Source organism: Saccostrea cucullata, unplaced genomic scaffold (assembly GCF_032062105.1).
Source record: "Saccostrea cucullata isolate Sc308-1 unplaced genomic scaffold, CSIRO_AGI_Scuc_v1 ctg105, whole genome shotgun sequence".
NCBI classification, from domain to species: domain Eukaryota; kingdom Metazoa; phylum Mollusca; class Bivalvia; order Ostreida; family Ostreidae; genus Saccostrea; species Saccostrea cuccullata.
Window position 1 is genome coordinate 629,794 of NW_026919155.1, and position 12,581 is coordinate 642,374.

The following is a 12,581-nucleotide window of genomic DNA, read 5'->3' on the forward strand; positions in this document are numbered from 1 at the left end:
TCAAGTTTTTTGAACATGTGAATGAGAAAGGTTTTGCATGCACAGGCATTATACATGTATATTGTTTTGTTTTTTTTTTTTACCTGAATGTAAATTTACATGTTACTTTTTAATTTTACTGATTTGTTTTCTAAAGTTTTTTTTTAATTTCATTTATTTCATACTTTATTGTATAGAAATAAAGAGCATGGCAAGTTTGTAATAAAAGAAGTTAAGTTAAGCAATCATGAAAATTATTCTTTGAATTTGCTGAGGAAGAGTCTTTATGCAATCCACAAAAAACGAAACAAACTAAAGTCCAGAGACAGAAATTTAAATAATTTGAATATCTATATGGAATTATGGATATCCCTTATGGATATATGTATATGCAGTGCAAGTAAATGTTGCAAGATAAGATATGCTGTAATTTTTACATTTGAAGTTTGTTAAGTTTGGTACAGGTAACTCAAGTTACCTCGAAGTCCGCGGGACCAAGGGAAAACTTCGAGAGATCAAGAGTTCGAGTTTTCAAGAGTCCAGAATTTGACAGGTTTTTATTTGACAGGTTTTAAAATTAGTCTTACCGGATGTTATGATTTTCATGCAGTGCTAACATTTCACACGTGCACACATCGTTATAAAACAACGATATGTTTTCGTATTTTAGATGAATCAGTAAAGCAAAAAATGTATATCGTCAGTTCATGTTTATTTATTTATTCTTTATCATACAGACATCATATGTTATATGAAAACGATATTTTACCAGCGTCGCGTGGTACAATGTACATAGCATTGTGACTTTTCCAAACATATGCATTGAACGAAGTTCTGTAAGTATTTGTCCAACAATAGTCGTCATATTGACACTGAGGCTTTTTCTGAATATTCATATTTCATTAAACTTTTACACTGATTAGAAATAAAAATTTTATTATGCCTGTCGTCTTGTAATCTGCAATTACAATTTCTCAGTGACACTGCGTTTCTAAATTATCGTAATACAGTCAATAATAATTATTTAACTCTTTTCCCCTTAGACCTTTCCCTCCTTTACCCCTTAATGACGACTTGACACCTAGGCCCCAACCCTTAATGACAACTTTTGTATTTCATTGTTGATTTGACTTGAAATTACCGCTTGTTTACAAATTATCAGAGCACAGGTGGCACCTGCAGGTTAACAATAGATGATTGCATCATACTACAGTGAGAAATCACGTGATTTACCTGTGTAAACAAACAATAGCATCTTGGAAAGTCCCACCAAAATTCAAAATGGCGGACTGTTACATACGGTGTTTTTTGAGCATATAACTCGATAAATACGCAATATTTTTTCATCAAGCTTTAAAGTACCTATTTCTTAAAAGGTTTGAAAATTATAATGATCTATTTGTGTAATATACTCCAACAAAAGATATGAAAATTTTGTAAAGTTCGGGACAGCGCAGTGCCGATTTCGTTACCTGTTTCTCACAAATTCAGAAGATACCTTCCATATTACACATATTTATAAATGCAAAGGTGTAGAAAATAATTATTTTCATAGAATTGGGTCATTAAAGTGTCCAAAAACGTTCAGAAATCAAGTTTTAGGACGCAAGTCTGAAAATTTGTTGGCGAGATTGACATTGAAGAAGCACTACAATTTATAGATTTCTGAGGAATTAAACTTATAAAAAATGATAATAAATAATAATTTAACCATCAATTATATCATCAAACATATTTTTAAATTATTTATACAGACAATTTTGGCTTATTAAAGCCGTTTTACATGTTGAAAATATCTTTTTTTCTATTTTCACCTGAATTATTTTGTAACAGAAAACTACGATCGAAATTATGTAAATAGATTTGAAAAATTTAATTTATTATGAATCCAATGATATATGATACATAGTATAAGTGAAATATTTTGACCCTTCTTTGTTCAGTTTTAAACTGCACTCCAATTCATCTAAACCGCTCTAAGGGGCAGCCAGGCAAACACTCTAAGGATATGGCCAGTGGGTCAAATCGTGGCATTAAGGGGTAAAGAGTTAATAGCATATAGGCATCATAAGATTAATTATAATTCAATTATCACCTGACGGTATTAGTGTCACCTTAATAAACATCCCGTTTCATGAGACGCGCGTCTTCTGCCTGGGGCCATTAAATGTCCAGGTTAACTTGCTAATTATGTAACTTTGTATAAACATAGCCACTTCGAGGTAAATTTCAATAGAATATGCATAGTAAGACCACTTTTTTACTTCAAGGGATCAAGGGTTTCGAGAGATCAAAAGTTCGAGAAATCAAGAGTAAATTTGCTTAGTTATATAGTGGAAAAAATCGGGACTGGAGACTCACTTCGAGAGATCGAAGTACAAGCCATCAAGAGTTACCTGTATTAAGAATTAAAAAAACAACACATTTGTAAGAAGCACACTTGAGCTTCAGTGTTTTTCATTAGAAGCTTGTGCATTATTCATTACCATGTGCAGAAATGAATGTCTGAAATAGGAAGACTGTAGGAAGACGGAACACTCTTTTAAAAGTTGCGTGTAATGACACAAGTTTTTCTATGGAATTTTAGGTTATCAGACCCAATCACAAGGTGGAGCAGGGTCATATGGTGGACAGAGTGGGGGCTATGGCCAACAAAGTGGAGGTAAGTCACCCCAAATCAGGTAACGTACAAAACAAGATCACACCAAAAAACACTAGGGGTTAAAAATGCACGGCACTCGTTGGGTTTGTATAATTCTGTCTTGGAAAAGATGAATAGAGTAATATGATCCGGTTTTATAGTTTATTCCTTAGTCTCCTGGGGATATAACTAAAGACCTTGTAATACTTACAGGTTATCAGGCCCAAGCTTCGGGTGGTGGGGGATATGGTCAACAGAGTGGGGGTCAGACCGGCAGCTATGGAGGGGGACCACAGTCAGGGGGTGGTGGTTATGGTGGAGGAAGTTATGGATCTCAAGATAACTACAGACAAGACAGGGGCGGGGGATATGGTGACCGAGGGGGCATGAGAGGTAAGGAGTTAAAGATGGGATCATTGATCTAGATAATTATGAATGTGAATACTAGTGGTTAATTTGGTTTGAAAGGTTAGATATAAATAGAGTTGTAACCTTGTTTGATGGCCTTAATTGAGTGCAAGAGGTAAAACTTGCTTTTGAGCATTTCTATCAATTTGATGTGTAATCTTGTGAAGGAATTGCCATGCTTTGTATATAAGACATCTGTATTTGTTTCTTACAGGTGGTCGTGGTGGCGGACGAGATGGAGGCGGTGGATATGGGTAGGTTACTTTTCATTAGATCTATTTAGGAAGGGTAAGCGCATCATAAGCGATAATGTATTGGGAAAGAAACATTAATAGGTTTAAAAAAAAAAAAAAAAGTTTGTAACTGTTGCATGCAAGTCAAAATGGTGTAAACTTGTAATTGATATCTGTTAATTTAAATTAAGTTGCAAGGTTTAAAAAAAAAGGTGAATTCCTGAATAAGAAAAAAAAGTGTTGAACTGAAAGTAAGAAAAAAAAGTGTTTGAAAAAAAGATTTGAAGAGGTTTTGTATATGAATTGAGTGTATGTTTATGATTTAACCCATATATGCAATTTTAGAGTCTATTTCCAACAGGTGACCATAAGAATCGATGTTGACTATGTATTTTGTTGCAAAAATTTTGTGACCTTTTGAAGGTTTGGTGTAGTAAAAAGCACTCTTCTGTGCTGAATAAATTAAGGATAAAACTGGACTCGCTGGTACAGCCCGCTTCTACTAAATTTCAAGTCCCTGTCCCATTTCTACCTTCTACCGAATCTGCAGCCATTTAAATGAAATGAGTAAATAAAAGGTTCATTGTGACTCCTGTGACTTTGCAATTAAAAAGTGACAAACTTGTAAAACTGCATTTTGCTCAAAATAGCAAAAAAGTGCCATTGTTAAAATGGTGTGAACTGTGTGAATTTTAAAGGAATAGAAGCTTAAATTCACAGCACAAAATTTCCATTCATGATAAGACTTAAGATTTCTTTTGTTATATAAGCATTCAGTATTTAATGTATTGATGATAATTGATATATTTGAATTCAGTTTAATGATATCATCATGAATCACAGTCAAAATATCAAGTTAAATGATGAACAACAAGGAAAAAAAAATAAACAATGCTGTTGCATTCAAGACAAAATTTTAACATCTATTATATCTAGTTCCATTTAAAGCCAGTACATTTATATCAATTACAAATACAGTTGTGTGTTTAAAGACTAAAGATCACCCATAAGCATCACAAAGGGGTGTTGTGGTGAGGGTTTCTGAAGCTGACATAACATTTTTATGGTGTCAAGATCTTGCAGCTCGAACGTCATTGTGTTTTACATAAATTATGACATTGAAGCCAAAAAAAAAAACATTGATTAGTTTTATATGAAACTTTCTTGTTGCGTTTTGATATAAAAGAAATTCAGTTCAATTCATTTCGATAAATTTAAAGGAAAAAGCAATTTCCTTTACAACCAGATCAGTATGTTTATCTCCATTTTTGTCTTCAGCATCAACATTATGCCTTAAATAGATGTTAAAAGGTTTGAACTGTAAACTGTGATAAATATCCCTACAATATACAATTGGAGCTGTTAAGTTACCTGTTTTCAATTTAAAGAAAAGGTACCTTTATTTTCCAACAGAATATGAATTGTCCCAATTGTCGTTAAACTTAGATACTTTTATTTCTGTATTGATAAACAGGAATAAAATTGTCAACAAAACGCCAAAACAAAACATGTTTTACTAAATTGTATTTCAGTGTACATGTATAATGATTTCCATGTGTGTTGCAAATTGCCAAATTTTAATGGTCTTGACCCCTTTATCAAAAAGTGTCCTAGAATTCTGCTGTTATAAAAGTCATATTATGTTATGAACTCAAAGTAAATTCTGAATTAGTAAAATAAACTTAATATCTTTAAACTTGGCAAAAGGTTTTTTTTAGTGAGGAAAGTTTACATATTGAAGAGTGATGACTTTTGGGTCAATCCAAGAAGATGTGTCATGGTTACATTTTAATTTGTACATGTAACATAAAGCAGTTATCTTTAATAAATATGAAAGTAACCTTGCCCCGTAATGGCTGCAGAAGTAATAAGACAGTTGTAGTGTTACTTGTCCAGCGAGTCCTTGGGTATAATATATCATTTGGTTTAAAACATAGTAAAAAGAGTTTACAGGGGCAATACATGTGGCTCTGGTTGTAGTATACAAAGACTGTTGGTTATGTTGTAATGTGTTTCTTGTGTATCAAAGAAATTCCTTATATTAAAAAGGTATTTGTGAAATGTCCCATAAGTTTTAAAACCTGTTAAAATATACTGTACTTCACCATCATTAGATAAATAAAGATAAAATCTGTTGCAGAAATTCATGTACCTGCGTGATAATGAACTATGTAACTATTGATAAATTGGTCATACATATTTGGTTATGAGAAGTACATTGGTTACACATAAGTATTGGTGTATGTTCATGATCAAGTAAATTGAAAGAATAAATTTAGAAGAATATGATAATCTTACTTCATTGAGATGTACAAATGATCACAAGTTTTGTGGAAGTGCTTTCATATTTAACCAGAATTAAATGAAAAGCTACAGGTATGTTTATATAATGACACCCCCAATCCATTTCCCACAAAACATGAAATATATAAATATTTGTATTGCTTTACCATCTTAAACACCATTCTTGTGCAATAACATAAGTGATAAATATAAATAGCCCAATTATTCATATATCCATGTTTTTAAAAATGACAATTAAGGAATCACTGTCTAGTTTGTTGGGTATACCAATGCATGAATGATAGTTGGGAACGTAGAATAATTTACATAATGGGAAAAGCAACAAATGTAAATTTTAATGAATAATCATATTGGTTGTATAGTTTTGGGCAACAAGGAATATGAGATAAAGTGGATAGGAATTGTGTAGTAGTTTAAATGTAAATAAAAGAAAAAAAGAGAGAATCCATACAGAAAAAATATCCCATTTAAAAGAAACACAATTTAAAGGTTAAGTGTGTGTTGAAACCAACAAGCGAAATACAGTATACTTCCCCTGGAAATGTTGAACGTAGGGTCAACCAGAGCCACAGAGGAGTAGGGTTTTATAAACGAAACGTTAACAACATATTTATTAGAAACCTAGACCTTTGGGATTGTGTAGGGTGACTTTGCAACAGTCTACATCCTTGTCGTGGTTGAGTTAAGAAACTGCCGCGAATATGAGGCAGTGTTAGGGGTATAGACAACCAGCTACAGAGGCTCCTAGAGGACAACACTTGTCTCGACTGAGTCTGTAGATCCTACAGGCTTCAGTCGAGATAATGAACCCATGTATAATTTCAGTGGTGGTCGAGGAGGTTTCAACAAATTTGGTGGTAAGTCTGGTAACTAGGTTACCAACCACATTTTTACAGTCTCTGTTTTATGTTGTTACTTAAGAAAAGAATAACATTGTATCGGGAAGATACAGAATTGATTTGTGTTAATAGGTGAATAGCTTTAAAAAAAAACAAAACAAAACTTCCTTTCTGACCACAAACTGAGGTTGCTTGTTAAAAATATACAATGTATCACATGTGACTTCAGGTGTAATAATATATATAAAAACTTGTTTAGTATGAACACAGATATTGTGAATTCACAGAAATAGGGAAGTTATCTTTGATCCCCAGCTATTAAATTTAATTTATTCCTTATACGGATGTAAAGAATTATGGATATAGTGAAGTGATCTCATAGGTCCCATTGACTTCCTTATAACTGAGTATTACTGTAATATGGGAAAAAAAAGTATGCTGAAATGGTCATGAAGATGAACATATTTGTGGTGTCCCAGCAAAGTTTTTTCCCTCCAAAATATAACTGTTACCAAGAAATGGTACCATTCCCAATTTAAAAAAAAAGGTATCCAATACCCAGACCAAGTATTCCTAGCATAACTACTGAGAAACAGACTTATGGCTTCATGCTTTGCCAAATGTAAAACTGTATGAGTTGAAAAATAAGTTATTTCCTCTTAAATCAAAATATGTCCAGTTCATTTTCATGTAAGCAGGCTAACAGCATATATTGTAAGGGTGTGATATTGACTTCTTAAAGAAAGTTAGAAACAGGACAACTGTAAAACAACAAATATTCTTAAATTGTAGGTGTAAATTTAGAGGGAAAAAGTCGTGTTTCTATGGTAGAAAATAGTTGCCAATTGAACTGGTATTGGTACCATTACCAACTAAAACAGGAAAAATATACACAAAGAAAAGTGTAATACATTAGGAGTGTAATTATCAGGGATAGAAAGTGTATTGGTCATTGAATGAAGTGTGAAATTCAACTGTGTACAAGATCACATGTATAAAATCTACACCACTGTAAAATGTTATCTATGTGCTTATTGGGGGATTGCATGTAAAATATGATAATTTAAAACTGCATAAAGTGTGCATATACCGTATTACAAAGATGGTGATGTAAATTAGCAATGCTGGATTATTGAATGTTATGGTATGAATTCTATTCTTTATGGTATGAATTCTATTCTAAGACAGTCTATTGGATAGTAAGATTTTTTTCATTTTGAAGCACAATGATATGAAATATATAACGTAAGAAGAAAAATATTTTAGATTGATCATCTGACTAATGATGTTGTTGATTTTTTTAGGAGACCGAGGCAGGGATGACCGGGGTGGTGAGTATTTCTATTTCTACACACATTTATAAAATATGTTGAGACATAGTGTCATGTCACTATCTAAAACTTTAATTAAATGTTAAGACTTATGTTATTAATGTGTTGTTAATGTCACTTTTAGGTGGCAGTAGTGGAGATATGATGGTGATGGAAGACACCATATTTGTATCTGGCTTACCTGAAGATATTGATGAAGATGGTCTAGTGCAGCACTTTGGCAGCATTGGTGTTATTAAGGTTAGATATCATAACAAAAGACCCCAAAAGCAGGAAACCATAGATATCTGCTTGTTCATGAAAATTCTTACAACACACAGTATTTTAATCAATTTAATAATATGATTTTTTGTTAGGCTACATAAAATTGAAATTCTGGTTCTCAGGCCCGCACTCGTTCGTTTCGAGGTAGCCGCATTGCTGATTTTATTGTATTTTTGATAAAATAAAAATTTGGTATTGCGGAGACCAATCCAGAAAAAAAAATTCTTTCCTCATTTTTTATACGCCCGTCTTAAGACGGGACGTATTATGTTATAGGCTTCGTGTCCATCCGTCTGTCCGTCCGTCTGTTAGCTTTTCTCGTGTCCGGCTCATAACTTTAATACTATAAGGCCTAGAGTTATCAAACTTTGTCAGCTGAAACATCTTGGGTAGAAGGTGTGTCACGCACAAAAAGTAGGTCGCTCTGACCTATAATTAAAAAGTTATAGCCAAATATGGAAAAATCCTGTCCGGTCCATAACTAGAAAACTATTAGACTTACAATCATCAAACTTGGCCAGTTTATGCATCTTAGGTAGAAGGTGTGTCGTGACCTATTTTAAGGTCACTGTGACCTTTAATTTGAAAGGAATTTTAAAAAAAATGTCTTTTTTTTCTATTCATTTACACATTCAAAAAATGTAAAACTATTGCACTAACATTATTAGAAAAATGTTAAATCAAGAAAATACTTATTTTTTTAGCATAAACATGACAGCAATCTAATCAAATATAATGTAGGTTAGAGAAATTCCACCACTCCCATGAGTCTAATTATCAAGCACTGGTCAAGAAGAATTTTGATAACAGAAAATTGCATGTCAAATTAGAGAGAAAAATTAATGAGTTTAGTGTGAGGAGTAGCTGTCAGAGCATCGTTGCTATCTATATCCCTTGAGTATTGGGCCAAATGGGTAAGCCTGCTGGATTAAAAATAGATCTTGTTTGCCAGCCAAAGGTTTAAAATGAATTTGATGAGAAGTAATTAAAACTAATTTGATATTGCATATGAAACTATTTTGATATTACATAATATTATGAACTTAAAAATTAATTTTATGGGGGTAGTCCATATGAATTGCATATTAACAATTAACTGTCTGACATTAAATCTAAACAAAAAAAAATCATTGATGTTTTATATGTTTTAAAAATGTTTATAATGGTAGTTGTGCAGATCCATTAATCTTTTGGGAGTAATGAGTAGACAAGCATCCAGTTAAAGATTAATTAATGTGTTCAATGTAGGAAGGCTAGCTGCATGTCTGTTTCATTTCTTAAGAGCATGATTTTATCTGTATCCTTCGGGAATTAGACAGAAGAACTGTTGGTGAGTTTATATTTAATGGCCAGCCTTTTATTTCCAAAATTAATTAAGTATAAATTAAATTGTGAAGACTAATTTGATATTGTTTAATATGATAAGCATTTGGCAAGGTATAGGAATCTATGAATGATGCAATATTTGTTATAATTAATGCCTACACCACAGGGGATGGATAAACAAATTTTTTAAGGTGTGTAAAAATCATTGAAATCTTAAAATCAAGGTTGAAATGATTTTCCTGCACTTTTAACTATTTAAGATACATTGTAATTGTAATTTCTTGACGGGCGTATCATGCTGTGGCGTGGCACTTTATTCGTAGTTTAGTATTCAAATATCACTTCCGGTAGCCATTTTCAAAGAGATTTTGGCTACTTCGTTTGAAAATGCATTCGAAGACATTGCCTACTATGTTCGCACGCTGATAAGCCGTGGATAAAAAAAACATCAGACATGGAAAGTATATCTGTGATTAAAAAAATTATCTTTATTTTAAAGAAAATTCGAAAAGATTAAAAAATACCTCCCTCATCTACTTTATTGCCATTAAAGTGATAAAATGCCTCCCTCCCGCATCTGTTTTGGAGAAAATTGGCCTGAGAACCAGAGAATTAAATTTAGATAGCCTTTCTTTTTAAATGCATGCAAATTGTATGTAATATTTATTTTTCAAATAAATAAAACTTTTGAAAAAAGAACAATTTGTTCAAAAATGTGTCGATTTTAATTTCAGACTGATAAAAGGAACAATTTGTTAAAAAATGTGTCAATTTTAATTTCAGACTGATAAAAGATCAGGAAAACCTAAAGTATGGATATATAAAGACAAGAACACCGGGAGACCAAAGGGAGAAGCCACAATCACATATGATGATTCAGAGACGGCAAAGGCAGCTATTAACTGGTTTAATGGTCTGTAGTCTTTATCTAATCAATATGGTAAAATAAACTTTACATACAATGCTCAAGGTTAATTGCCAATGATTTAATTTGGATTTTGTAGAGAAGGACTTCAGTGGTAATACAATAAAGGTAGAGATTGCCACGAGGAGGATGAACACTAACTTTGGAGGAGGAAGAGGTGGGGGTGGCAGAGGAGGATTTGGCCGCGGTAAGTCCAGTGTTAAACAGGGTTTTCTTGTATCTCAGCTGAGCTGTGATTTAGATCAAACTACTTCAAAGCATAACTGGGTTGAGACAATAGTTACAGAACAAAGTTGTGGACACAGCTATAGGAATCATCATCGGAAACACACGAGACCGACTGTGGGTTTCCGACGATGATAAGAATAAGATGGCCCAACACTTAAACAGTGGATTTTGTTGCCCATTGACTTCTTTCTTATTAGGTATTCTAATTGTGGTTGAAAGTTTATCTCCTCAGTCTTTTCTAGAAATTTCTCTGAATATTTAAATGTACAAATTCAAACTCTATTACTGTGAAGACCAGTAGTATGTAAGTTGTTGTATGAATTAATCGTTTTACTTTACAGGAGGTGGTGGCGGCGGAGGCCGAGGTGGTCGCGGTGGATTTGGTGGTGGCGGAGGTGGTGGTGATGGTAAGTACATGTGTACTGACTCATTTTGAGATAAATCAGGAGTTTAATGTACATATCACAACACTTCATGACTGTAAAGTGAAATGTAATAAGTTGTCTCTCCTTTTGAAGGTGGCAGAGAAGGAGACTGGACCTGTCCTAATGAGTAAGTATTCAGCTTATGTTACTTGACCAATCTGTTAAATTATGAAAGAGTTAATCTGTCTGCTGCTTTGTGAAATCTATGATGTATTATAACAGCACACATATGGAATTCATTCGAATTCAAACTGATTTTCTTTAATAATAGAGTTTCTGTATATGTGATCTTTGTTTTTATAATTTGCATTCAATTGTATCTTGTAGACAATGTGGAAACAACAATTTCTCATGGAGGAATAATTGTAACAGATGTAATGCCCCCAGGCCAGGAGGTGGTGGGGGAGATGATGGTGGTAAGATCAATTGGAAATACATCATTACATACAGAATTATTGAAAAAAATTCATCGTATGATTGGATGAGCAGAAAAAATTTAATATTTACAATAATAAAATTATTTTGAAATTATTTTATGTGAAATATAAGTTACATTTACTTTGGCTTGCCATTTGTCACGCTTCAAACACGGAACGATTTCTTTCAGGTTACCGTGGCAGTAGAGGAGGAATGAGAGGAGGTCGAGGTGGTTTTGACAGAGGCGGTCGTGGTGGGGGTGGTAGAGGCGGAGGATTTGGCGGCGGTAGAGGAGGTGGATTTGGTGGTGACAGAGGCCGCGGTGGTGGCGGAGGATTCCGAGGAGGACGAGGGGGAGACAGAGGAGGCAGAGACAGGTACTGTGTGTTGAATTTCTATAGAGTTCTAGTCTGTATGAGGAATTGTGGGAATGCTTAATTGAATACCTTGTATATAAATATTTGAGATGGAAATATGTAAATTACAAGGTCATTAAAGTAAAAGATTGTTAAATTTTAGCAGTGTTTTTATGGAGAGAAGGGAAAAATTGTATGGAAAATATATTATAATATATGTTTATTCATCTTTTATGAGAGGAATATTACTGCAGCAACTTTTTACTTCGAGATAAGTTTCTGAAAATATGATTTTATTTCTTTTTAGGGGAGGTGATATGGGCAGACAAGACAGACGACCAAAGCCATACTAGTTCAGAAGACTGTGACAGCTGTATTGCATTTTTACATAAGACATTGTTGTGTAATCATGTCTCATTTAATTCCATTGTTTTTAATGTTTTCATCATCTTTTAACCACTGAAAACTTGCTTAGAACATCAAGTCATTTTGTTAATAAATAGTGTGATGTTTATAGCCTCTGGGATTTTATGATTGGGAGTGTTTGACACATTAGTCAGGATGGTAAACAAATAATAAAGCTGAGCACGATTGGTAAAAAGGAATTTTGTCATACACTATTACTCATTGCTTAGGAGCCCCATGATAGCTTTTCATTTGTTCACAGTTCAGTATGATGCACTGGAATAGGTAGGCTACACTGCCTTTAGTTGAAGGCACTTTTCAACACGTGACAGTTTTCATCGAACCTTTCTGCAATTAATTGAAAGAATCGCAAAGAATTGCAGTCTACTAGGTGTATGGTTTTACGCTGGCTTACAGCATGTTATTTACGTGGTTCATGGAAACACCATGCATCTTTTTAACTAAGGCTGAAAAGTAAAATTGAGAGATTGTATTCCTAG

At 33.3% G+C, this 12,581-nt stretch overlaps 2 protein-coding genes across 2 annotated transcripts in view; one reads left to right on the forward strand and one right to left on the reverse strand.

Moving 5' to 3' along the window:
* Positions 1 to 12,192, forward strand: part of LOC134280233 (uncharacterized) — a 37,972-nt gene extending 25,780 nt beyond the window's left edge. The window contains exons 32-44 of the mRNA XM_062762647.1: positions 2,567 to 2,641; positions 2,834 to 3,013; positions 3,243 to 3,282; positions 6,391 to 6,422; positions 7,709 to 7,735; positions 7,860 to 7,975; positions 10,109 to 10,238; positions 10,330 to 10,437; positions 10,820 to 10,873; positions 10,979 to 11,030; positions 11,231 to 11,319; positions 11,511 to 11,697; positions 11,984 to 12,192. Of these exons, the coding sequence (XP_062618631.1) occupies positions 2,567 to 2,641; positions 2,834 to 3,013; positions 3,243 to 3,282; positions 6,391 to 6,422; positions 7,709 to 7,735; positions 7,860 to 7,975; positions 10,109 to 10,238; positions 10,330 to 10,437; positions 10,820 to 10,873; positions 10,979 to 11,030; positions 11,231 to 11,319; positions 11,511 to 11,697; positions 11,984 to 12,029 (1,136 nt within the window). The 3' untranslated portion in view covers positions 12,030 to 12,192. The remainder of the gene's footprint in view (positions 1 to 2,566; positions 2,642 to 2,833; positions 3,014 to 3,242; positions 3,283 to 6,390; positions 6,423 to 7,708; positions 7,736 to 7,859; positions 7,976 to 10,108; positions 10,239 to 10,329; positions 10,438 to 10,819; positions 10,874 to 10,978; positions 11,031 to 11,230; positions 11,320 to 11,510; positions 11,698 to 11,983) is intronic.
* Positions 1 to 12,581, reverse strand: part of LOC134280849 (ATP-dependent RNA helicase A-like) — a 309,572-nt gene that overhangs the window by 63,176 nt on the left and 233,815 nt on the right. The window lies entirely within an intron of this gene.